This window comes from Akanthomyces muscarius, chromosome 3 (assembly GCF_028009165.1).
Source record: "Akanthomyces muscarius strain Ve6 chromosome 3, whole genome shotgun sequence".
Classification (NCBI taxonomy): domain Eukaryota; kingdom Fungi; phylum Ascomycota; class Sordariomycetes; order Hypocreales; family Cordycipitaceae; genus Akanthomyces; species Akanthomyces muscarius.
This window is the reverse complement of record NC_079243.1, coordinates 4,603,621-4,628,759: the sequence shown is the minus strand read 5'-3', so window position 1 is coordinate 4,628,759 and position 25,139 is coordinate 4,603,621. Positions and strand designations below refer to the sequence as shown.

General features: G+C 52.0%; 7 protein-coding genes across 8 annotated transcripts; 3 read left to right on the top strand and 4 right to left on the bottom strand.

The window, feature by feature from the left end:
* Positions 1 to 677: 677 nt before the first annotated feature.
* Positions 678 to 2,394, bottom strand: LMH87_002933 (uncharacterized protein; the record flags this gene model as incomplete). Of its 2 annotated transcripts, none has more annotated exons than XM_056194472.1 (5): positions 678 to 1,381; positions 1,440 to 1,611; positions 1,688 to 1,766; positions 1,828 to 2,169; positions 2,228 to 2,394. In XM_056194472.1, 5 exons carry the CDS (start codon positions 2,392 to 2,394, stop codon positions 678 to 680), a joined length of 1,464 nt encoding a protein of 487 aa, XP_056051407.1. The 2 variants fall into 2 exon arrangements, with proteins under 2 accessions (XP_056051407.1, XP_056051408.1); XM_056194473.1 differs by having other exon boundaries at positions 1,828 to 2,160.
* Positions 2,395 to 2,871: 477 nt separating this feature from the next.
* Positions 2,872 to 7,125, bottom strand: LMH87_002932 (uncharacterized protein; the record flags this gene model as incomplete). The annotated part of the gene is made up of 11 exons (XM_056194470.1): positions 2,872 to 3,063; positions 3,126 to 3,587; positions 3,658 to 3,913; positions 3,989 to 4,491; positions 4,787 to 4,894; positions 4,947 to 5,017; positions 5,310 to 5,627; positions 5,678 to 5,799; positions 5,869 to 5,963; positions 6,027 to 6,754; positions 6,807 to 7,125. The coding sequence occupies 11 exons, from the start codon at positions 7,123 to 7,125 to the stop codon at positions 2,872 to 2,874; spliced, it is 3,174 nt and encodes a 1,057-aa protein (XP_056051406.1).
* A 299-nt stretch (positions 7,126 to 7,424) lies between these two features.
* Positions 7,425 to 8,989, bottom strand: LMH87_002931 (uncharacterized protein; the record flags this gene model as incomplete). The annotated part of the gene is made up of 2 exons (XM_056194469.1): positions 7,425 to 7,508; positions 7,562 to 8,989. 2 exons carry the CDS (start codon positions 8,987 to 8,989, stop codon positions 7,425 to 7,427), a joined length of 1,512 nt encoding a protein of 503 aa, XP_056051405.1.
* Positions 8,990 to 10,223: 1,234 nt separating this feature from the next.
* LMH87_002930 (uncharacterized protein) lies at positions 10,224 to 15,179 on the top strand (the record flags this gene model as incomplete). Its single annotated transcript, XM_056194468.1, has 5 exons — positions 10,224 to 10,556; positions 10,618 to 11,268; positions 11,336 to 13,232; positions 13,286 to 14,532; positions 14,604 to 15,179. The coding sequence occupies 5 exons, from the start codon at positions 10,224 to 10,226 to the stop codon at positions 15,177 to 15,179; spliced, it is 4,704 nt and encodes a 1,567-aa protein (XP_056051404.1).
* A 1,535-nt stretch (positions 15,180 to 16,714) lies between these two features.
* On the top strand, positions 16,715 to 17,416 carry LMH87_002929 (uncharacterized protein; the record flags this gene model as incomplete). The annotated part of the gene is made up of 1 exon (XM_056194467.1): positions 16,715 to 17,416. One exon carries the CDS (start codon positions 16,715 to 16,717, stop codon positions 17,414 to 17,416), a length of 702 nt encoding a protein of 233 aa, XP_056051403.1.
* A 561-nt stretch (positions 17,417 to 17,977) lies between these two features.
* LMH87_002928 (uncharacterized protein) lies at positions 17,978 to 19,478 on the top strand (the record flags this gene model as incomplete). The annotated part of the gene is made up of 9 exons (XM_056194466.1): positions 17,978 to 17,981; positions 18,260 to 18,288; positions 18,349 to 18,592; positions 18,653 to 18,868; positions 18,925 to 18,971; positions 19,108 to 19,126; positions 19,216 to 19,269; positions 19,344 to 19,361; positions 19,435 to 19,478. The coding sequence occupies 9 exons, from the start codon at positions 17,978 to 17,980 to the stop codon at positions 19,476 to 19,478; spliced, it is 675 nt and encodes a 224-aa protein (XP_056051402.1).
* A 2,039-nt stretch (positions 19,479 to 21,517) lies between these two features.
* LMH87_002927 (uncharacterized protein) lies at positions 21,518 to 24,598 on the bottom strand (the record flags this gene model as incomplete). Its single annotated transcript, XM_056194465.1, has 8 exons — positions 21,518 to 21,687; positions 21,747 to 22,178; positions 22,250 to 22,357; positions 22,423 to 22,531; positions 22,835 to 23,100; positions 23,174 to 23,275; positions 23,349 to 23,847; positions 23,903 to 24,598. 8 exons carry the CDS (start codon positions 24,596 to 24,598, stop codon positions 21,518 to 21,520), a joined length of 2,382 nt encoding a protein of 793 aa, XP_056051401.1.
* Between the last annotated feature and the right edge of the window lie 541 nt (positions 24,599 to 25,139).

Sequence of the window (25,139 nt, the reverse complement as noted above, 5' to 3'; positions counted from 1 at the left end):
GGGAGTGCGTACACGCCGTCAACTGAAGCTAGTGGCGTGGGCTTGTCTGCGTGGTGACAGGGGCTTGCACATGTCTGAGACATAGCTGTCGTGTGGCTGGCTGAACCAGACCGATGGTGGCTTTTCCAATTGGATAGACAGACGGTGGTCGGTATCGCGAAACCAAAGGCCGAAAACCGGACTCGTATGTGTAAATTTTCTTCTGGGCCGCAAAAAAGCGATCGGCCTCTGTCTCGGGCCGTCTAGAAAAGCTTTTCGAATTGAGAGGAGTTGTCGATAGGCTAATTGGCGAATAGGACTGCTGCTGATTGACATCATGGCTGCCTAGTTGACACTCGGCCCTATTCAAGCATAATAATCGGACCACTCTTTTTATGCGTGCAGAGGTCTCTATTGTGCGGGATACCGTCTTCATTGTGCCGGCAGAGGTCTCTACTGTGTGGGATGCCGTCTTTGTTATGCGGGTAAACGTCTCTACTATGCGGGAAAAGGCATGCATAAACAACGAGTCATGGTGAATGCACTCTGTAACCTTGCGATAGGTTAGCGCAGAAGCACGCATATCAGATCTTCACCTGGACTGCAATTTTGCGGCAACCTTAATTATTCGCTAGTAGCTTACATTCCATGTCTACCAGGCCTTGGCTTCCGAATTTTCCGAATTTCAAGTAAGAACGTCATTTCTGAACTGCGAGACGCGGTGGCGCAATAGAAGCAATCTTGCCCAGAACTGGCACGTTTGGTGACTGAAAGTCGCCCGGGGCAGGCAAATCCGTGAGCTCGACTCCATCCTGGAAGAGCAAGCAGTAGCTGGAGCCGCCAAAGTGGAACGAGCCCAGTTCATCGCCCTTCTTGACGTGCTGTCCTTTTTCAACCGTAATCTCGCAAGTGCTGATCTCAACCATGCCGACCGCAACAAATGCAACCAATCCCAAGCCTGGGTGGTCGGACTCGATGATGATAACGGCACGCGTCGCCATTTCACTGAGGTATCGCATGGCGTGTCCGAAACCTGCCGGTTTCGCCGGAAAGGTCTTTCCGAGCTGGTCGTTGCCAAAAAAACGTGGAAGGCTGTAGTATGTACCGTCGACAACGTAGGCACTGTGAATTCTTCCAGAGATGGGTGCGTGCCAGCGATGGTACGAGTGCATGCTCAAAAATGCCTGGTATACTGTCGAATCGGCAAATTCGTTTGCAATCGGATCGTGACCCAGCATATCGATGACCGAATAGGGTTGGTCTTTGATGAAGAATGTGTCTCGAAGCTTGGCCTTCATGCCCACTGTGTGAGGAACAGACTCGCAAGCGTTGACGATGACGCTGTCGTCGTCTGGATCGGCGACTGGACGCATCTGGGGACGGAAGCGTCGAGTAAAGAAGTCTGGGAAAGGGGTAAGCAGGCTTGACGAAGTTACAGCAAGCTGTGTTGTTTTACTTACCATCCCAAGAGCGAAAACCGTAATATTCCGCCTCGACATCGCACTCGAAAATATCTGAAAAGCTGGCAGTTGTGCCAGACGGGAGGTTGGCAACATGCTCTAGTTCGACAAGCGAAGCGTTCCCAAGCCAACCATCAGAGCCGCTCTTGACAAATGGAAGCGAATCGGCGCTCTGCGAATTGACATCAGTGTTAGAACCCTTGCTATTGCTGCATCAAGCACGGAGACGAGAATGACGAGCGACCTACTCCAAGAAATGCTGCCCATTCGTTCAAGACGCCCTTCAGCAGTACGTTAACCTTAGGGTCGGAAAAGGCAGCGTGGCCACTGTTCACGATATCGTGTTATGATTCGAAGTGCTTCGCTACCAGAAGACAGCAACACATACCTCGCAGTATTTGCTGGATCGGTGAGTATCAAGGCCATTGGCGGCACCGGAATGCCCAGCCCAGGAGGAGGTGCCGTTTTGACAATGTGGCTCAAAAGTCGCAGCATGTGGTCGTAAGAGCGGAGCACAGTACTGTTCTGGCCATAACGAACTTCGTCAGGGATCTCGGTGAACATTTCGGTAAAGTACATGTACAAGTGCGGCGCCGCCTCGATGGCGTCCTTGAAACGCTGTGTCGCTGGCGACAGTGGCTGCTCAGGTTGGGAGTCGACTTGCGCAATCAGCTGCTGAAGGTATGCCGTGTGTCTATCATGATCAAGGTATGGCCAAGTTCTACCTCGTCTTTGTGGTTAGAAGAATCGGTACAAGCAGGAAGTGGGTGTTTCGGTGTCTTCCATACTGCGGGCTGGGGGTGCTGCTTGTGGCGGATGAGTTGACGCCCTTGGACAGCCGGAATTTGCGGTCGGAATCGAGAGCGACGAAATTCCAGGTCGTGACCAGTACGTATACAATCATAATCGTCCATAGCAGAGCTCGCCCTTTCGCTGCTCTGTCCATGGAAAACATCGCGCCTGGAGGCGAGGGCAAATCGGAAGATGCAAGACTGCTTGAGTGGCGATACTGTGGGCAGACGGGAAGATGTCCACGATCTGTAAGAACAAGGAACGGGCCTTTTATATCTTGCATTTTGGATAATTTGCCACGCGCCGATTGGTCGGCAAGACATACTAATGTCACACGGTCGGTTCAGCCACAGCGACCTAGCAATTATTTTTAGGGCACCGGATAGGCGCTGCCAGGCACTAAATCGAGATTGTTGACTTGCCACAGAAATCACTAACACGCAGGTTCATGGACGAGGAAAGACTGCAATATTGTGTTGAGCTACTGCAGCGTTTGCGCATTTATTGCCAGGAAGCTCGTTTCTATAGATCTTTACGTATTAAAGTCCAAGTCGATCTGGACCTGTAATTGGCACCAATTCTACTCATCGCATTAGATGCATCTATGGTGGTCGTCTTGACATAGTCTGGCAGTTCTACATCAAACAGTCTGATTGAGCCTTTTTGTCAAGAGTCCATCGATCGAGGCATACGCATCTTCTTCTTTTGGTTGCTGCTTCTCGTCCGTCTCCTTGTCATCCAAAACAGAGAGGGCAGCTGTCATGGGCACTCTCTCTGGCGCCGGCGCAGAGAGGAACCGAACGGCTCGAACTTTGTGGACGCCGCGAAAAGTCTACAGGGAGACCTTTTATTAGCAAAATCCTCGAATTATGTACAAGTGAGATGGTGGCTTACTCTCATTTGCTTGACGATACGATCCATGACTTCGACGATGGCCAGATCTTCGACCGAGCCGCTCTTGGCCAGGCTGGGTCGGAAGCAGTGCCTCTGCATGGCTGCAAAGACATTTCTCATATTCTTGGAAATGTGCATCTTGATTTCTTCGTCCGAATGATAGGAGGCAATGCCGAGAAAAGCGTCCACGGAGAGGAATATGAGCGTTTGGCTGCCAGATAGCCCGCCGTACTCGATTGGGCCGTGCTCAGAGTCCGATGTCAGACCCCAGCTGTGGATTCCCGATACGTGACGAACCCAGATGGCACGAGAGACATTGGGATCATTCATATTATCGTAGAGGTAAAGAATGAGCTTCCGAAGATGTTCGAATACGGCCTCCGTATAGGCGAGAGCGGCCTTCTTGTCGCCCTGTCCGTAGCTCATCATGGCTTGAATGATGCTGCAGTACATTGGTGTCGCCTAAATTGTTGAGTCAGAGCAAGTCAACTAACAAAATTCAATCGAGTGCGAAACTGGGCTGAAGACTCACCAAAGTCTCAGAATCGGTAAACAGCCTGCACCAGGCAAGCTCAGTCTGCAGTACAGCATCGGACATGCCTTCGTTGACCCGGTAGGCCAGTTTGCCTTGAGCGTCAAAGTTGCAAATAATGTTCGCCACAATGTTTCCACTCGGAGAAGTAATATCGAGATGCTTTTGTATAAATGACCACGCCAAGTCCAACTCGGGTGGGAACGCAAGGAACTTCTCGTTTTGGGCTACTCGAACGACCGGATTGGTGGCCCATCTGCGAATGGCGATTGCCACAATATTAGCCCCATTGAACAACATAATAATAACGATCCTCCCAAGGATAACGCACCGGTAAGCATGTCTCAAGCAAGCTACGCATGAATAGAAACCGTTGAAAGAGTCGCGGCTGAGTTCGCTGTAATCGCCACGCAGGATCGCCTCGAGACACCTTGCTGTAGCGTCCGCATCAACGTGCTGCTCGAGACTTGCACGCATACGTGCGCGAAACTCGGCACATCTCTTGATGTTGAAATCATCATCAAGGGACGGCTCCGCGGTCGCCAGATGCGGAGCAACCTCTTTGTAAACGGTGCTGAAGGCGCTCAAAGCAGCAGGCCAGTCGTGATGACGAGCACGCGGTGGCCAGCTCCCCGCACCATCGTCGCGAACAAGCTTCAAAAAATCAGTTCGAAGCTCATGGCTCATACAAAGACCTTTCAAGCTTTCAATCCCAGTTTCCGGCAGAAGCTTGTCCTCAATGGGGGTGGGCTGGCGTCGCCACTGTCGCCATGTATAGAACAACACCGCCGCGGCCACCAGCACTGCCAAGTTCAGAAGACTATGCATGGTGCTCTGGGGATTGGATTAAGCATCAATGCCGTCCACAGTGATTGAAATTTCTGAGATGTCAGAGACTTGGTAGAATTGGCAAGTAATCGGTTTGGGAGAGGCCGAAATTGACTAAGCGGCTTAAGCTGCTTCGCCTCGGCTTGTCGCCGCACGGGAGGTATTTGCTCGACAGATTTCGGCAGAAAAAGCCGGTTGGTGGCTGGCTGATGTAAAACCAATTGACCTGTAATATCCATAAATTGTGTCACCACTATTCTCTAGCTTGTTGTCCTTGAACATGCATTACGTCTTTTCTCACTTTTCTTCTTCGTCTCGCTGCTGCTGCCTCTCGATGATCCAATGTTATTATTGACACCCCGTTCGGCGACGATCCGTTGGCGGCGCCACCAAATCCTGGCCGTCGACCCTAGTCGAGTCTAAATTAGCTTCCGACGCCTCAGTCAAAGATATCGACACACCTCCTCCTCAGCCGTCAGCAGCCTCCGGCGGCACCACTCCCAGTTCCGATTGGTACGGAACAGATGCAGGTCTTAGAACCAGAGCTGTCTGAAAAAGCTTGGGTTCAGCATTCTGTAGACCCCTCATTGATTCGCGCGTTGTGGTCTTCTTGGGAACTGCAATGTGACGTTGATTCCGGTTCAGGACACGAGAATTGGGATGTTCATACTAATATTGTGGCTATGTAGCTGCCAATAATTCCGAACCCCTGGCGTGGCCACACCGCAAGGCTACTCAAGCGACTTAAGCAGCAGCCCTGACGCCTTCGCACTGCACAGTGGGTGGGGGTGCCTCTGGTGTGAACCAATCTCTTCCGCAGTCACCATCGTAAAAAAAGTCCTCAATGACTTGTCTCTTGACCGGCTTGCCGGTCGCCGTCATCGGCAGTTCCTCGTGTTGACCGAGGATCCGCAGCGCCACGGGACGCTTGGTCTCGTCCAGTCTACCTTCGAGGTCCGATCGTACCCGGCCGATGTTCACTTCTGCTCTGTGCGCTGGCTTGGGGCGGACAACAGCTCCGCAGAGCTGCACTGATTCGGAGACGGGCAATGCGACGACAGTGGCCTCCTCAAAGTACCCAAGTGCCATCAATGCGCGTTCCACTTCAACAGCTGAGATTGTGGACTCGTCATGGACAACATCTATAGATCCGTTAGCTTCGAGCAACATACGGCGTAAAGTGGCACGTTACAGTCATCTCGCTCGCGGCCATGGAAAATCAGCTCGTCGTGCTGTAGTTCAGCAATATCGCCAGTTTTGTAGAAGCCGTGTTCGTCGAAAGCTGCTTTTGTCTTCTCCTCGTCACCCAGGTAGCTAAAGGGACCAAAGTCAGTTTGAGTCCATCGTCGAAAGTTTACCTCGTTTGCACCATAGTAGACTTACCAGAGAAACCTGTCGGGACTTTTGATAAACAGCTGGCCATGGGTTCCCTCGGAGAGCTTGACCTCCACACCGGGAGCAATCTTGCCCACAGAACCCTGAGAAAAGCATGAATAGTTAGCACAAGAATGTCGGAATACAGTAAAATAATGGTCACGAACCTTTAAATTGGAGATACCGAGGGTCGGTAGTCCTCCAAGCTCGGTTGAGCCGTACCTGTTCTGGAAAGGGCATCCGAGCACCTCGGTCCAGAAGTCGACTGTATCCTGATCGACCAGGCCACCGATGCTGAGGAAATACGTAATCCCGCCGAAATATTTCGTGGCCTCTTCTTTCTTCTCCTTGGTAAGCTCGCCACTTTCCCCCAGGAGCAGCTGTTTGATGCCACGTAAGAGGGCAGGGTTGAACACGAAGTGTGTAATATGGTAGTTTTTGAACTTGTCCAAAACATCGGCAGAGGAGGCAGGCGTGTTGATCGCAAAAACAGTTTTGCAGGTCAAAAGACCGTCAATAATGTTCTTCGTGCCTCCGAGCCAGTGACTCGCATTGTAGTTGACGACGGCGCTATCGCCTTTCTCAAGTGGCCCAGCTGCAAAGCAGTACCTGCGAAGGACCACACCTTTGGAGTATCCTGTGGTGCCGGAAGTAAAGACGACAAAGCCGGGTCCATTAGAGTCTAGCTCCGTATTTTTTACAATTTCAACGTTATCAGGCAATACTCCAGATTGATTGAAGGAAATGGGCAGGACACTCAGCGATCGACCGCTGCTCTGGCGTACATGGTCGATGGTGTTTTCCACGTCCGCAACGCTACCTTGATCAGCAAGAATGCACACAGCGTTGGCCTTGGCGAGCGTGTCAGCTCTGCGAGCAAGCGCGACAGAAGCATCTAAAATCTTAGCAATCAACCCCGACAGTAAAATCTGCTATCAAAGACTCACCCAAGGGTACATATGCTCCCCCTAGAGCGCGAACGGCGAAGAAGGCCACGGCAAACTCATATCCAGTCTTGGTGCAGGCCGCCTGGTATAGAAACTCATCCCGAAGGAGCCCTTTTTCATTGAAGCATGTCGACGGGAGAAGAGCTTGAAGTTGCTTTCTTGTATGCAAGATATCTCCAAGCAGCTCGGGATAGGTTTTCTGCAGCCCGTACAAATCATGGATTATGACACGGGACTCAGGGACAGCTTTGGCGGCGTCCAGCAGCTTAACCAGCAGCGGATCCTGCGGGAAAAAATACGTGGGGCTTGTAGCAGACATTTTATCGACAGATGAAGGAATAGTCAAGGCAGGGTCAGTGTGGTTGCTGGATTGAAAGTGCTTTTTTGAGTTGAGAGGAGTGAAAACCCGTGCGCCCGGGTTCAGCAAAAGCCACCTGAAGTATCACACAATCGCACGTGCATCACGCAGCTAGCTGCGACATTTACTCCTGCATAAAATATCTCAAAAGGACTAAATTGCATATTTCATTGACTTTGTCTTTTTAGAGGTACTCGTCATTAAAGGATATACGATACGTAGGGCATTCCCCTGGGCATCTCTGACAGTGACACCAGATCTCATTCCTCTTGCACCAGCTTCTCGGGCACGCTTCGCCTTTCCACAATCTCCATTGTAATGTTGTCGGGCATAACTAGAGCAGCCTATGATCTTTGTTAACCATGCGTTCAGACTAGAATTTAGTACACAAACGTACCTTGCCGTAGGAAAAGGTGTAGCCGTTGGGGTGCCTCCACTCGATGTTGCGCACAAGCTCGCACAAGGCGCACTGCAGCATCTGCATTGCGATATTGTATCCGAGGCATTTTCTTCCATATATGCCAAATGGCAGATACTGACCACGAGCCTGTCTTTGGCGCAGCTGCTGCTTGAGACTAGCGGAGTCTTTGCCCCAGCGGAGAGGGTTGAACTTGCGAGCGTCTTCTCCCCAAACCTGCGGGTCGGTCTGCACTCCGTATGCGTGCCAGCCAAGCATCATACCCGGCGGCACCGCGATGTCGTCTCCCAGCACGTAGGGCACTGTTGCGATGCGGTTCGACATGTGGCCAAGGGGAGGGTAAAGGCGCAGCGCTTCGTAAATCACGGCATTGAGAAGAGGGAGTTGGTCGAGATCCTTGAATGAATAGTCCCAAGGAATGTCTTTTGTGACTTCCTCTCGAAGAAGATTTTGAATGTGTGGGTTGGCGCCGAGCTCCTCCATGGCCGAGTTGAGTGTAGTTTCCACATTCTCGTGGCCGGCGATGAAGAGCTGCTTGTGGTTGCATTCGAAGTGATAATCGGACATGAGGTTTTCCTCGCGTGCGCGATGCAGGATGAATCCGATCTTCTTCTCGCCACCGGGGGGCGGCGGCAATTTGCATCTCTCATCGGCAAGGCGAACCAGTCCCAGCTGGACCTGGTGCAACAATTTGTCCGAGTGTTTGGTGACTGCCCACTTGAAGGGAAGATTGTCCAAGAATGGGAAAAGACCTTTGAGTCTGCCCATGAACTTTCGGTTTTGCACTCCGAGAATTTGCTGAATGTTGAACGTTCGGTAGTCCATTTTGCCGAATTGGGCATCCAAAAAGTAGTCGCCCCAGACAGAAAGTGCCCATCGCCAAACAGGCGGTCCAATCAACACGCCTGACTTTTGGTTCTGCGGCTCCCTTTGGTCGTGCAAAAGTCCCTCCGCCAAGGCTTTGGCCTTGTCACGGAACGAGTCGAGCGATGCAGGAAGGCAGAAGCCGTCTTTGAGAAGCTTGCGGAAGGTTGCATATTGCTCGTCGTCCGAGTCGATGATGTTGATGCCAAAAAGTTTCGCACCACTGCCCCATGGAATTCTCTCTGCTAGGCCCTTCTTCTTCAGAGTTCGGTCACTGTTTTTGAAGATTTGCGCCAGATACTCTGGCTTGCTGACCAGAATTGTCCATGCACCTTCATTCCAAAAGGCAACAGCGCCATGCTTCTCGATAGGCTCTCGGACAAGCTTGTTGTAGAGATCAGATTTGGAGGCGCCCCTAAGAACAGTGTAGAAGTGAAGCCAAAGAGGCACTCTAGGGATGTTGCGTGGAAAATTTCGCGGCATGGAGGTTCCATACACCACGGCGCCTACCACAACAGCGATAATGCCAATGACTATCCACATCGTGTTGGAAACGCCGCTCAAGTAAGAAACCCGAAGGGGTTGAATGGAATTCATTTTGCTGAAGTTCCCCAGAGTCAAATGGATAGAGATGAAGCAGCTACTTGGCGCAGTCAGGTAGATATGTGGGAAGCCTGCTGTAACCGTACCGTGCAAACGACAGGAACGACCAGTCAAATCCGAGTAAATTGATTAAACGATGGTTTTTAAGCTACCCAAGCCGCAATAAGAAATGAACTTCAGCAGTCCGACTCAGGTCCCTGCTCTCCACTCACGGTGCTGTTTCTCGCGGTCGCTCTCGGAAGAAGTGCGGCGACGTTCCTCCGATAACCAATGCCGGCTTTGATCCCGGCAAGACAATTGCTTTCTTTTTTATGACATGTCCAAAACCAAGAGATATCCGATGTGCCCACTGGTAGGAGGCTGCTCTGCAGCTGAAAGCTGAGGTGTAAACAGACAAGCATGTCGCACAGGGTTGTCTCGAATATCGCCCAAGACATTTCTATTAACAGACAGCCAGAGTCCCACTAACAGCTTCATCAATCCTCCACTCCCCGCCCGGTCACTTTCGTGGTGCTGTCTCCCCGCTCTAAGTTTCCGCCGCCCCAATCTTTGATGCTACACTGATCCGCTCTGGTGCATTGAACTGGTCAGTGGAGAGGAGGTGTGTGCATGAGAGGGTGTCCAGACACCCCCCCAACCTGCCCCAGTAGACGACATGTATCTCGAAAGTACACCTTGAATGTAGGTCGCAGGAAAGCCGCATCATCGAAAGCAGAAATATCTGCCAGCTCACTGAAATTGTCTCGGCTCTTCAGCACCTTGGCGTCATTTCGGCATTGTAGTACCCTGCGATCGCCAGCTAGTGCGAGCTAGTGTTCTCGGTGAACCCTGTGCTAGTAACTGCTCAGTACTCAGGAGGCGGCGCTGAAAGAGAAATTAATGATACCGCCAAGTGGGAAAAGGAATATCGTAGTAACGAAAGCCGACAATAAAAGAACTGTAACGTATGACGTGGCCACCACAGCTGTCAGGCTGTGCGCATGCAGCAAATTTCCCTTGGAATACGCACTGTTAAGCCGCCAGGATCACCGGAGCTCTGCTGTGTAATCTTCACCACTAGAGTTCAACACTTCAAAGGCCCTAAAGGCATTGCGTCGAACACAACATATCCAACAGAGCCTCGCAATCCTGTCTGAGTTTGTCTGCCCTTGACCTTTGGAACGCATCGAGAATAATGCTTCCAAATATCTCAGATACTTGGGCTCTCGTGGGGTCAGCGGTAGGCTTGGGCTGTGCTAGCTTACTGCTGGCGTCGCGGATCACAACTTGCGCAGCCGTCTTTGCGCAATTGCGTCGCCCGAAGCCGCACGACAACTGGTACGAGGACGAAGATGGCAAGAGCGCACCAGAATTGATGTCCAGATTTTCCAACAAAACTCCCAAGCTGGTGTGTCTTTATCTTGCTTCTATGGCTTTTGGGGCATCTGTGGCGATATCCGTTCTCGGTACCCTACACCTCGAATCACAAAACGCAAAGATTTCTTCCTGGCTACTGACTGCTGGCTGGGTAAGTCGAAAATTTTGTTTGCGGACTGCTTCGCAGCGATTTCGTATGCTGACCTCCGCAGACAATCATCCTGCTCCAAGCTGTGGCCATTCGCCTTGATGTTGACCCAGTACGATGCTATGAGCTTGGCCTTCGACTGGCTGCAGCGACAGTGTCAATCGCACCAGGAATTATTTTGCAGGGACTCTTTTACGCAAATCAACCGATTGATTCCAGACGTGTCATTCTGAGTCTCATGACGGGAAATGCATTTCTGTGTGTGTGCGTGAGCCTTGGCGCACTTTTAATTCCCAGGCGCCCCCAGGTTTATCATAATGGACGAACAGTTTCTGCTGAGCAGTCGGTGTCTGCGCTGCAAAAAGCCATGTTTCTATGGGTGCAGCCACTGATCAGGAAAGCAAAAAGCCAGGGTGATCTCAACCACGAAGACGTCCCTTCAATGGAGAATTATGCTAGAGCTGATCAATTGACTACGCAGTGGGCTCGTGCGAAGCATACCGGCAGTCTCGTCAGGTCGCTTTTCCGAACCTATTGGGGAGAGTTGATGCTGCTTTGGACTTGCGTCATCATACGATCGATTGTTGGGGTCGGGCCGTTCTGGGCCATGTCGCAGCTCATTCAGAGGCTGGAGAGAGTCGACAAGGAACCACAAGAGGGGCCAAGTCTATGGATGTTTCCCCTTCTGATCGGTCTATTCACATTCACTGAACAGGTAAGTAGTGCCTCTCCGAATCCATCAGCCAGGTGGTGTCAACGACGCTAACCGTACGTAATGGTAGTGGATTGCGAGTCGAATCATGTGGCAGTCGATCAAAAACATCTTTGCACCGGTCAGAGGACAATTGTCAGCATTGATATTCGCAAAAGCACTGCGCCGGAAAGACATTAAAGCAGCCGCCAATGCCGGAGATGACGATGGTCCGCCTGATGCTAGCAATGGTGCCGCAAAACAAACAGGTGAGAATGGGAAAGCAAAAGCCCACGACAACACAGACGAGCTTTCAAAGTCGCGCCAAGCCATTATGAATCTCATCGGCGTGGACGTAAAGCACATCTCAGACTTTGCCATGTTTCAGATCTTGATCGTCAGCAGCATTGGCAAGCTCGTCGTTTTTTCCGTCTACCTGGTCCAAGTCATTGGTGCGCTGCCGTTTCTTGCGGGCGCTCTTGCATGGGCCTCCCTGCTGCCAGTCAACTGGATGGCATCGCGACGCTACCTTAGCGCAGAGACCAAACTGATGCGAGACCGTGACCGAAAGCTCGCAGTCGTCAGCGAAGCGGTAAATGGTCTGCGGCGTATCAAGTTCTCCGCTCTCGAGGCCCAATGGGAGAAGCGCATCCTGGCAAAACGAGAAGATGAGCTCAATACACTTTGGGAGGCGTTCCTGGCAAACACCATGGTATTTTGCTGCTGGGTGGTGAGCCCGATTCTGCTTTCTGCAGCATCCCTTGCTACCTATACCCTGATAAATGGCCATTTATCACCAGCAGTTGCGTTTGTTGCCATCGCCATGTTCAGAAGCCTAGAGGCTGCTTTGGCCGGCCTGCCAGAGCTGCTGACAGTAGGCTTCGATACCATTGTATCTGTCCGGCGGCTCGATGTGTTCCTATGTGAGCCGGAGCTCCAGCCAACAATATCCAGCGGCCCCCATGTCGCGTTCGAGAATGCGACAATATCCTGGCCGACTGACGCGCCGGTGCCGACAACGGGCGGTCACAAGCACGAGAGCTTTACACTGAGTGGGTTGGACGCAGAGTTTCCCGAAGGGCAACTTTCCGTCATTACAGGAAGATCGGGAACTGGAAAAACTCTGCTGCTACAGGCGCTGATTGGAGAGGCTGAACTCTTTGGTGGCCAGATCGTGATGCCAGCTTCTCCCAAAGAGCTCCCGCCTTGGAACTGCACTAGCAACCAGTTTGACTCGGACGAGTGGGTAGTGCCAGGCATGGTGGCCTATGTTGCGCAGACGGTCTGGTTGGAGAATACGTCTTTGCAAAACAACATTTTATTTGGCCAGCCATACGTTGCCAGCCGCTACAGGACCGTCATCCACGCGTGCGCTCTAGAGAGAGACATTGAAGCCTTAGATGATGGTGATGAGACTGAGCTGGGTGCTAATGGTGTCAACCTCAGTGGCGGACAAAAGTGGCGCGTCTCATTGGCTAGACTACTATACTCCCGAGCGCAGATACTCATCATGGACGACATCTTCAGCGCGGTGGACTCACATGTCGGTCGTCACATCATGCAGCACGCCATTGCTGGAGACATCTGCAAGGGACGAACACGCATTCTCGTCACTCACCACTTGGGACTGGTTGTAGAAGAGGCCAGCTACTTTATCGAAATCGGCAACGGCACTGTCCAGCAGTCTGGCTCAAACTTGAGCGACTACGTTGGCGCCAACACAAGCGGCGGCACAGCCACACCAAAGTCGGTGTCGAGCAGTGCCAGCAGCACGGATTCCAGGCGCCTCGCAGCCAGTCCAATCGAAGACCGGCCTGAGACCCATGAACGACCTGAGAAGTCGGCCAAGAAATATGTTGAAGATGAAGCGCGTGAAAAGGGTGTAGTGAAGGGCCATGTCTACCATAAGCTAATCATCAGCGGTGGCGGCTGGAAGCTCTGGATTGCGCTATTCGCCTTCCTGACTCTCTTCGAGTCCACAAACTTTGGTATGTTGCAAGATCTACATAAAACTTTGAGGAAGTGCTGACACTTCTCGAAGGCCGAAATTGGTGGGTGAGAATCTGGACGGCCGCAAGTCAATCCAATGATGTGGGCAACAACACTATGAGCCTGGCCGGATTCCAGGCCGCCTTTAGACAGCCCACACTTATGGCAGTATATCCGTCTGAGGCTTCTCAGCCAGCTCCTTCTGAGTCTAATTCTTTGCTTTACTATCTCGGTATTTATTTACTGCTTTGCGGTGCTGGTGCACTAGTAGGGACTCTGCGTTTCTTCTGGTCGTTCCTGATCAGCATCCGGTTCAGCAGGGGGCTTTTCCAAGATGTTCTCTACACCATACTCCGATCGCCGCTCCGATGGATGGACACTGTCCCTGTCGGTCGCATTCTCAACCGGCTCACCGCGGACTTTGACATTCTCGACAGCCGGCTGATGGAGGATATGACCCTGGTGCTAGTCCACAGCTTCGAGCTCGTCACCATCTGCCTGGCAGCCATCATTCTCTCTCGGGTAATGCTACTGCTGGCTTTGGTGCTCATTATTGCCAGTATTGCTGTCTCGCTACGATACTTGGAAGCTGCAAGACCAGTGAAGCGCCTCGAGAGCAACGCCAAATCACCAGTCTTTGAGACGTTCAACGCAGCGCTAGCCGGCGTGTCTACGCTACGTGTGTACCAGAAGACAAAAGACTACACACATCGCATTCACGACCAACTTGACGAATGGGGAACCATGACTCTGCACAACTGGTCTTTGAATCAGTGGATGACATTTCACATGAACGTCATTGGCACGATTTTTACCACTGCCGTCGGCCTGCTCGTGGTCCGCGTTCCCTCGCACTTTGGCGCCAACCTCGCCGGCTTCGTCTTGTCCTTTGCTCTCAGCTTCGCCATGTCCATGTCCTTCGCAATGCGCAACTATGCTACAATGGAGCTCGACATGAATGCGGTGGAGCGCATCACTGAATATGCTGAGCTGCCTACGGAAGACTTGGATGGGGCACAGCCACCTGAGAATTGGCCGCGGAAGGGTACTGTGCAAGTCGAGCACCTGCAAGCTGCCTACGCAGAGGGCTTGCCTCCGGTATTGCGTGACGTTTCTTTCGAGATTCGCGACAAGCAAAGAGTCGGCATCGTGGGCCGCACAGGCGCAGGGAAATCATCGCTCACTCTAGCGCTCTTTCGACTGATTGATCAGCGAGGCGGTAGAATCGTGATTGACGGCATCGACATTTCCACGCTCAATGCTCAAAACTTGCGGTCGCGTTTGTCCATTATTCCACAGGTAAGGCAATGGCACTGTTATACTTGCACTAGCACCAACCCTCGCTCTGATACTAATTCCTCTCGCAATAGGACCCTGTTTTGTTTTCCGGCACTATTCGCAGCAACCTGGACCCAGCCAATCAGCACAGCGATGAGGAGCTTCACAGCTGTCTCGCGCGTGTGCACCTGATTGACTCTGATAGCGACCGAGGCAGCAGCAGCAGCGATGCCGACGATGAGTTGTCTTCCGCGGCGCCGCAGAACAACATCAACATATTCAAGCGTCTGTCGAGCAAAGTGTCCGAAGGCGGCGGCAATCTATCCCACAGCCAGCGACAGCTCATTTGTCTCGCGAGGGCCATCTTATCGCGTCCCAGGCTTCTGGTGCTCGACGAGGCCACGTCGGCCGTGGACATGGCTACGGATCGTCTCATTCAGCTCAGCATCCGAGACGGCTTCCACGAGACCACGCTCATCGTGGTTGCGCATCGCCTGCAGACAGTGGCCGATTTCGATAAGATTTTGGTACTGGACGACGGAAGGATTATTGAGTCGGGGGCGCCGGCTGAGCTCTGGGAAAAAACTGGTGGTGTATTTCGTGAACTGTGCGAGCAGAGTGGTGAAGCTCTGCAGCTTAGAAACATGATTTACGGAAAGAATGTTTGAGAATGTCGCTCGATTTAAGGTATCAGTTACTCCAAAATTGTTGTATTCTGTAGTGTTATTCTTTTCTTGTTCTCAGACACGTTAATTCGTCGAATAATTTGCAACGCCTTGCGTCCTTGGACCTCCCATGCACCGCGGTCCATTATACTTGCCAGGCTACCAGTTCTTGCTCAGAAAAGCGTCCATCGCTTAAAATTAACCAAAAAAAGGCCAAAATTAAAGATGGATAAATAGTAGAAACAATCAAAGTAAGAAAACCTACTTAAATAAAGGGCAATAAAAGAATAATTTTAATATTCTTTTTTAGAATTTTAGCTACTTACTATACGTGTACTATAGAGAAGAGAAATGGGCTTTGTGGTAGTGTTTTTGGTGAAATGTGTTGGGGCGGAATATCTGCTCATAGTGCTATACAGGTCACTAATGTACAACATCCAGTTAGGCCCTGATCATGAGACTAAATCCATGGGACTGGGAGTGGTTTTTTTCTGCCCTTCTCCATCTCACAGCGCTGCTGCATTGCTAATTATGTTTTTTTTTTTTCGTGATTGGGTGGACAATAGGCGTTTGGTGTGTGACCGGCGTTTGCTCCTGCGTCTCCCGAATGCGCGAGGACGCTAACAAGTGTGGCTTGGCAGTGTTTTTTGGCTCTTAATTAGCCTATTTTGTCGATTTGGATCTGGTTCAAAAAGTTTTTCGAAAGGCGTGACTGTTGTCTTGAGAGATTGTCAATGGTGGTGATACAGGCGGGTGAGTGTAGCTGGGCTGATCTGCTCGCTAGAGTCTCGAGTTTGATGTGCCAGAGCAGTCCTTCTTGACATAGCGGACCTCGTAAAGGTCACACTGCTATTTATATTCAATGAAATATTTCTTGCAGAAGTTTACTTTGGTGGCTGCATTATACTTTGACAGTGTAAAGTCAGGCAGCGCCACCAGTAGGCCACAGAATTTGAGAATATCACGTGGTGCGACTGAAAACCTCAGTCGGGACCTCGACACTCACTCCAGGCATATATTTTCGAACGTATAACTCATCTCCTTCAGCTTAGTAAACTTAACATTTTCCGTCCTCTTATTGAGTCGCTGTCGTTTCCTAACTCTTCGTCGTTGAAGCGCAGGGGTCCAGTTACCACCACCTGCGCACCTCACACTACACATAGATTGAATCGCAGGCTGTGCGGAATCGCGACGGGAAAGAAGAGTTTTTTGATACGCCGCATCGCCACGTTTTCCAGTGAAAGCTCTCGGCTGCCGGCAAAGTTAGAGTCGACCCAACGCTATGAGTCTTTAGAAAGCTACGTCATCGTGGAGACCCGCTCAGCACCAGCTTTGACAACCCCGCCAGCTCTTGAACAAAACACTGAATACTGTCTAGATTTTTTGCAGTGCTTTCTTTCCTCCAAGTGCATCACGTTTTATCATCGCCAAGTTGTTTCGCAGCTCGAATCTCTCGTCTGTGTTGTTTCCTCGCAGCACATACTCTTTATCGCCCGCCACCACCACCAGTTCCCCCGCCAGAGTAACGCGACACCAAAATGGCCGTCAAAATCATCGTTTCCGGCAACGGCGAGATCAAGCGCCGGCCTGAACTGGGCATCATCAATCTCCGTGTCCACGCCAGCGGTCGCGACCAGGCGCGCGTCTCCTCCGACGTCCGCGAAACCGTCAAGATGGTCCAGGACCAGTTGAAGCCTCTCGCCACCGCCTCAAACAACCACGACTCCAGTACACCGGCCGTCAAGGAGTGGTCGTCAGGCCTGCTCTCCACATACTCGTACGAGGAGCAGGCAGACTCCGACAGACATGGTGACGGAGCCGAATCAGCCCGCGTTCGCACTCACCAAGCCACTGTCGACATTTCTGCCACATTTGCCGACTTTACTTGCCTCACTGATTTCTCGACCGCCATGTCCTCCGTCGCGCACGCCGAAGTGCAAAACGTGGACTGGGTGCTGACCCCGGAGACCAAGCTGCGACTCAACTCAGAGGTCATCGGCCTGGCCTGCTCCAGCGCTCAAGCCAAGGCAAATGCGTATGCGGCCGCGCTGGGCAAGACGAGTGTCACTCCTGTCGAGATTGACGAGGTCAACGACTCGATAGATGCATTTGACGTCACGCCCCGATTCTACGCCATGGAAGCCTCTGGCGCAAACGGGGACGATCGGGAGAGGCTTCTCTGTGTGCCACAGGACGTTTCGCTGTCGGTGACTTGCAAGGCTACCTTTCAAATTGAATGACGGCATGTAACTAGAAATATTAGTAGCTTGGTGTGATAAGGCAATTGAAACAGTCAGGTGGCGTCACGAGCGAAACGCTCGAGTTATCTGCCGCCGTTTCTATAAGCTCAAGCTTGCGTTCTAGAACAACGCAAACGCTAGGTTCAGCACCGAAGCGACCATCTATTAGCTAAAAGCTTCGGAACTAGCGGCATTGGTCAACTGCCCAAACGTCCAGAATTGCCGACTTGATTGACAAAACAGGCAGTTGGGAGCCCCACCACCACATAAGCCGTCTTCCTAGTTGACGATCTCGGGTCTACCGGCACTGGCGCACTACTCTGACGGCCAGAATGTCAAATGAGCAAATCGCTTATATCTGCAGAACATAGAAGCCAAGTTGGAAAGCTTCGGCTGCAATGTGCAACTGATCCAGCCAACAATGGGCGGCTCCAGTGACTCTGGCTAACCGCGCTCTTTGCATGGACAGTAGCTTCTGTCATTGTTGCCAAACTATCTCGAATAATTAGACGAGTCCCATTTTTTTATCTATCACATCTTGTTGTTTCTTACTCAATAAAAATGAGTAATTAGCGCAGGTGATTGTGGCTTAGAGGCAAAGGCGAGCCGCTACGTCTTGAGCGGATAAGGCTTCCCTCTAAATTTAGTAGTGTGTCCCTTGAAAGTGGGAGTATCAGAATTTCCCACGGCTCAAAACGTCGCCAGTAGATTAAATCGTGGGGTATCGCGGCTTTACGGCAACTTTGACCTTCTTCAAAGTCGTTCAATGCCCAGAAGGAGATTGTACTTGGTCAGCTTGGCCACCTTGAACAGGGATGTTGCATGCACTAGAAGCGTTATAAGTATCATGGGAAGCCGCTCTTCTTTCTGCTGTAAGTCAACGCACTCTATTCCTTTAGCGCAGCTGTCGCACCTAATCTCTTAAGATGAAGTTTTCGACTCTTTTTCCGGTCACGTTGCCGCTCACCGGTGCCTGCCTGGCGGTGGCTTCACCGGTCGCAGACACGAACGCTGCCACACATCCGACTTTCTTCTTGATACGGCATGCTGAGAAGGACAAGCACGGTATCATTGACCAGCGAGGCAAGGAGCGCGAGAAGTGCCTCGTCAAGCTCTTTAGCAAAGACAGCGACTACGACATCCAGGAAATCATAACACCTAAATACCATCGCAACGGTATGCCCACTTGATGCTTCGGTCAGAGAGTGACCCTAAAATAAGTGCTAACAGTGACAGATCCCGTCACTGAGCGACCCTACAACACCACCCTTCCTCTCGCGAAGTCTCTTGGCCTGACGATCCAAGACGCCTGCGAGTACGACGACATGGCATGCGCCGCCAAGGAGGCTCTGAGCTACAAGGGGTCGGGCAATGTACTGATCGCCTGGGAACATGTCAGGCTGCCAACTGTTGCGGCGGATATCGGCGCCCAAGATGTACCCAAGTATCCCGGTGAGTATACTCATCCCACGAGATGATACGGGCCGATGTTTAACTGAAGTCCACAGACGATCGCTTTGATCTCATTTACACTCTGCCATATCCCTATGCAAAGGTGACGGTGACATCCGAGGACTGTCCTGGACTGGATACATCGGCCGACTCTGAATAAGCTTGGTTGATTGGCATCGGTTCCCGCGGTTGCTGGTACAGATGGTAACATTCGTTTCCAATCGTTCTCGGAAGTTTAGTGCAGCTACCCTCGTTGCTGTAAGCTATCTTTCCCAGTTCTGCACGTCATGTGAACCGAGTAGACATATCTTTGGATTCGATGCATGGCTCACCCGCATGGCATTAAGTGACAATGTATTCTTCTGTATACTCTCGGTATCGTCGCAGCCTCTCAGTAATGTGTACGTAGCATTTTGGCAATCTTCGACTCGCAAGTTACGTACGGAAAATGATGGTCCTACCCACTGAAGCCCAGGCAATGCGGTGCCCGTTTGTAAGTTCATTCTTCAATCATCTTTCCGCGATACTACTCGTATTTGTTCTATGTTATTGATCTATTGGCAAAGCCCACCGAGAACCGCATGACCGAAGTTGCAAGCGCCGCATCTAGGCCATTTGCATGGCAGCCAGTGTCGCGCTTCGGTTTTCTCGGAGCGTTGGGGTTAAAAGATGGCACAAGTAGAAAATGGGTCTTCACGAATGGAATCTGCAGTTTGTGCTAATTGGCCACGGTCAAACTACAAGCGGTTCACGGTGACTTGTCGGGCAGGATAAGAGCTGCGCAATGGCTCGCAAACACGCCACGTGGATTTACCGATGTGTATTGCTGCAAGTCAACATATCGTGCCCTAACCAGGCCGACAACTGTGCAGAAACGAACGGAATATGGCCTTGCAGAATATCAAATGTCCAGATGGCATTTCTATACTCTCCAGGTCCCTCATGGTCCTGTGCATGACATTGAACTACGGTTTAGAGCAAGTATAGGGTAGCTTGAATGAAAGTCGGGACCGAGCCGGCCATTTTGGCGAACCGTTCGTCGCCGAATGCCGTGCAATCCAACATCAACTGCCGGAACAAAGTACGCGAGATGCCTGGACGTTTTCGTCCCAGTTAGGCATCAAATTGGTCGAGAAAAGCCGTATCCGAATATGTCGCTGCTTTAAGCGGCGACAGGGACACCACAAATGCCAGACAAGCCATGTGGAAGCCAACAAGAACACACGCACACCCCCCTCCATCACTAACAAGGGCCCTACCGGTGGCTGGCTGGCTAGCATCTCGCTATAGCTAGCTAGGATTGGATATTAATCAACGGTAGCATTGTTCCGTCGCGGCCCGCGCTCAGACACTTTCTAGATCGCGCTCTCCCCTGTCACGCCTATTTCTTTCCACTAACTAACCAGTAGTTGCATGTCCCACGCTACTGGGTCTGATGGGTACCGGTGAAGGCCCCCTGTCACACCTACTTCTTTCCATTGACTAACCAGTAGTTGCATGTCCCACGCTACTGGGTCTGATGGGCACTGGTAGATCGCCTTCACCAAGAACGGACAGTCCCCGACCAGTCGCGCCTTGTTTCGTTCGTTGTCAATCTCCGCACGGCGCGCCCCCCCGGCTCTGCGGGCCTGCGCACATTCAGCTCGCGCCAAACCACACATCATATACAGATTGGGCGTAGATGCCACAAAAGCCTTCGCGCCGTCTCAACTTATCCCCCTGCTAGTGCGGCTCCTCAGCTGGTTCCAAAAACCAAAAAAATCGGCCTGGCCCCGTAGTGAGCCCGGGTTGGGGGCTAACTCGGCGCACGCCCTAGCTCTCCTTGGGTAGATAGTTTGGCGTGGCAGAACAAGGTCGGGATTTGAGACATGCATGAAGAGGCGGACGCAGTGACGGACTTGCCTGCCAAAGCTGCATCGCGACAACGTCCGACAGGCCGCCCATGTCCGCCAGCGCACACAGTCGACGCCGGATGCTGATCGGCGACGTACACGCCCGTGGGCTTTCCACTCTGCCCATGTTCACCCCCAACGCGAATAGCCCAACTGCACTCCCATGCTCCCAATGGATAGCAGACGTTACGTCAAGCCACTGTCGTACTCCATCGATCCCCGGTCTTCAGCTCTGTCTAGGCTCTAGGCGACCCGCAGCAATGTTTCTCCTCGGCATCTCTTTGCTTTTTATATATGCGTGCACTCGGTCATTCCCAGGCATGCGATTGGTACGATTATTTTGTCTCTATGACGACCCGGTGGCGTATCGCGGCCAAATCCCGCCGCTGGGGCTGATTGGGAGAAGAGTTTTCACGCTGCGTAGTTGCGTAGTCGTTCCGTTCCTTGGATGACGGAGGCCGTGTGGTCCCAAGAAAAAGGAAGAACATGGGCGAGATCACCACACCGCTCGAGAACCCATTGTCGTGAAGGCCGAGTAGTAATGGCCCAGTCTCACATCCCCTGAAGAACATGGGCGAGCTTGATCTGCATCTGCGAGCCATGCAGGACAGTACACGTCAAATGACTAGTTCCCTCTGTGGTCGGCGCATCCATGACACTGAACAAAAAAAGAAAAAAAAATTCCGAGAAGATAAACTTGATTCCGCACACTGCGATTCCACTACTTCTGCACTAAACTGTACTGGTCATCATCTCCCTAAGCTTTCTTCACCAAGACGCCCCAAACTCTGGGCAGAAACGTGAGGTGATCATCCGTCTCCTCAATGTTCTCAAGGCCCTCCCACTCTCCTGCGGCCAGAATGGCGCCCCGAATGTCTCTGTTGACATGGCAGCCCACAAAGGTGCTCCATGCAGGATTCCACAGCGCTGTTGTTGATTAGCTTCTATATTGCACAGGAAATTGTCGTGGCGAGACGTAGACATACTCTGTGCGATGGAGGTGACGGTGTCCTTGCTCTTGCCATGCTCCCAAAAAATGAATTGGCCACCAGGTTTCAGTAGTTTCCAGATTTCTTTCATGATGGGGCGAGGATCATTGACAGCGCACATCACCTGAATGCTCAGGATGGTGTCCATGCTGCCCTCTGTCACCCCCTCTGCCCGCAGAGTGTCGCTGTCCTCGACAGCGCAGGCGAGAAACTTGTAGCGGGACTCGAGTTCGCTGTTTTGCAGCTTCTTGGCAATGTCATCCTTGAAGTGGGGGTTCGGGTCAATGGCGTGAATGAATTCAACAAGCTCAGGGTCAAATCGGTGGATTTGGTTGCCCGGGCCAGGGCCGAGCTCGAGAATCTTGCCCTTGGACTGCTTGACAAGTGATGGGACAACAGTTGTGCTTTCGTACTCGATGAAGCCCTCCGCTAGATGACGTCAGAATCAGTAAAAAGGAGGCGTTGCTTGTGCGAGACGCGCAGTAGGGCGGGAAGCTCACAAGTTTCGATCAAGAGGTTGGCGACACCCAAGTCGAGCTGCTGGGTCGGATTCCAGATAGCTGCGAATCCACGCGTGCGAAAAGCTTCCTTGAAGGCGGCCCAATGAACTATATTGTGGCTGTTAGCTTGAGGAATCAAGAGAACGCCGCGACACCCCCCCACGTTCGCATACTCGAGATGGCGGGCCAAAGTAGCATCAGCGGCGCGAAGAGGCTGTTCAGACGAGTAGGCTGCGGTCGCGGCATGGTCACGGCAGGTTTGTCCTCGGTGATATTTGGTGCCTGGAGTGCTTGTAAAGGTTATCCTGTGTTGTAGAATGAAGAAATCGAGCTCTTGCAGTCTGGCCAATGGAATGCGGGGAAGATGGCGGTGGTTGCAAGGACACAAATACACTGCGTAACCCCAGCCTCATCCTACGACACTGTGCTCACGTAGCGTCACGTGCGACCACTGATGATCAGCGTGCAGACGCGCATTTCCAGTCAACACAGGAAACACGTAGATTCTATTCTTTTTTCTGCTTGCCCTTCTATAATTACATTATACATGTTCTACATCTAGGATGCTCAATGAACCGACTGCACCGCAACTCTCTGCTTCTGCTTTTGCTTCAAGCCGTAGTCTTCAATACACAAACAGAGGCATAGATGGATCGCAGCAAGCGCTGCAAACGTGACATATATCACACTCAGACTGTTCATGTACGCTCCCGAGATCATGTGTCTCTCCGACTCGGTTAAGCCCAGGTCTTTCAACGCAAAAGTAGAAGATGTCAGCTTGGCGATCAGTTCTGCGCTATATCGGTGTCGTAGCTGTGTGAACAGCAAATTGCTTAAAATCGTTCCAGAAACTAGAGAGTTCAGTTTAGCGGACGTGAAACACGGTGGGTTCTCTCGGCCTTGGACATGCGAGGAGTTACCTACCTGTAGTGCCGCTGGCACCGCCCAAATCGCGAACAAAATTTCGAAGACCTGTCAGAACCGCCCGATTTTCGGTGTCAGAACCTGCGAGCAGTCCAACAAGGACTGAATTGAGATACAGAATTAGCAGATTGCGATGAATAGTTGTGCGACCGAAAAAACGGCCAGTGGCACTCACCAGGCTGGAGAGAACAGCCGACCCCGACTCCGTCCAAGACACCAACGACCGCTACCTTCCAAACTTCCGATGTCTGGGTGAAGGATAGCTTTCCAACAGCGGCAAATACCCAGCAAAATGACCCAAAGACAATGACTGGCTTGTAGTGACCAGTAGCTGATATAATGATGCCAGTCAGAGCCGATGTAAGCCCATGGGCCACGACCATAGGCAACATCAAGGTTCCAGCACGAGCGGGACTAGCACCTTGGACGTTCTGCAAATATAGAGGCATCAAAAACAAATTGCCCCAGTAAATCCATCCGATAATGAGGTTGGTACCAATTAAAATGTTCGTTGAGCGTCCGTATCGAAATAGTTGCGCCGGCAGTAGAGGGAGCTTGGCGAAGCGCCATTCGATTATCAGGAAGATGCCGAGAAGGGCGACGCCGGAACACAGCATGCCTATAGTGACTGGTGAGTTCCAAGGCAATCTTGAGCCGCCCAGCGAGATGGGGATCTTTTTCGTCGTCAAAATTAGCGTTTTAGTTAGTGGTAATTGCCGTGGTACTCACAAGTATCAACGAAATGCCCGCCAGGCTGACCACTGCACCTGGCCAGTCAATCAACTTTAACCTGCTCTGAATCTTGGCATCGTCTGGACTTCTCTGTAGAGACGGCCACACCGATGCCAGATACCCAATCGCAACGAGGCACAGCGGGCAGACGAACCAAAACGCCCAGCGCCAGCCAAACGTCTGCGTCAAGACGCCGCCGACCACCGGCCCCAGGCCGTTGCCAAACGCCACGGCCATGCCCACCATGCCAAAGTAGTACCCGCGCTGCTCCAGCGTGGTAATGTCCGCAATGGCAATCTGCACGAGGGCGTTGATCGCGCCCGCGCCAAAGCCCGTCGCCGCGCGCGAGACGAAGAGCTGCAGCGGCGAGGCGCAGAAGCCGCTCCAGAGGTTGCCCGCGCCCATGATGCTCAGCGCCGTCACGAGCGCGGCTTTCCGCCCGAAAATGTCCGACAGCCGCCCGTTGATGAGCTGGATGCCGGTGCTCGTGATGAGGAAGCTCGCGCCGACGAGCGAGATGGACGAGCCGGTGTCGAGCGCAGAGGCAATGGCCGGCAGGCTCGTCGACACGGCCGTCTGGTCCAGGAACGAGATGAACTGGATGAGCGCCAGCGCTGGGAAGACGGCGAGGAGCCGCCGCCGCGACAGCGCGTGCGACTGGTTCCGCAGCAGCAGAGGGGTGGTCTCGTCCATGGTGCCAAGCTCTTGAACTTGTGCTTGCTTGCTGGGCTTTTCTCTCAAAAGTGGCCTGCAGGCTGCATATCCGGCCCTTTGGGTTTTCAGGTATAACTTAATTGCTTACTGCTGCCCGGCAGCCTGCAAATGGCAAAAGGAGACATGGCTGGCCGGAGTATCGGCAGCCGCTCAGTCCTCTGTGCCCATGCACCGGTATCGCCTTGTCCTGGAATCTGAGAGGCTGAGGGCTGGCGAATTTGGACTGCACCCTGGTGCTCAGGTAGCTGTGCTTGCGAGCACAATGTGTTTGTTGGACTGGGGTGTGTATTTAGATCTTCGGGTCTAGTCTCTATTTAGCAGCGGGCACCATGTTACTCTGACGTGGTACGTACCAGACACGAAGCGACTAGTCACTTTCACTACGATATCATATAAAAGAAAAGTCTTTGTAAATATTTTAGTACCATGACAATCATTTATTCTATAGGAGGGAACCGCCGCGTAGCGTATGATCTTAGCATAAACTCATATGTACATAAATACGTCGCTTTTACAGCAG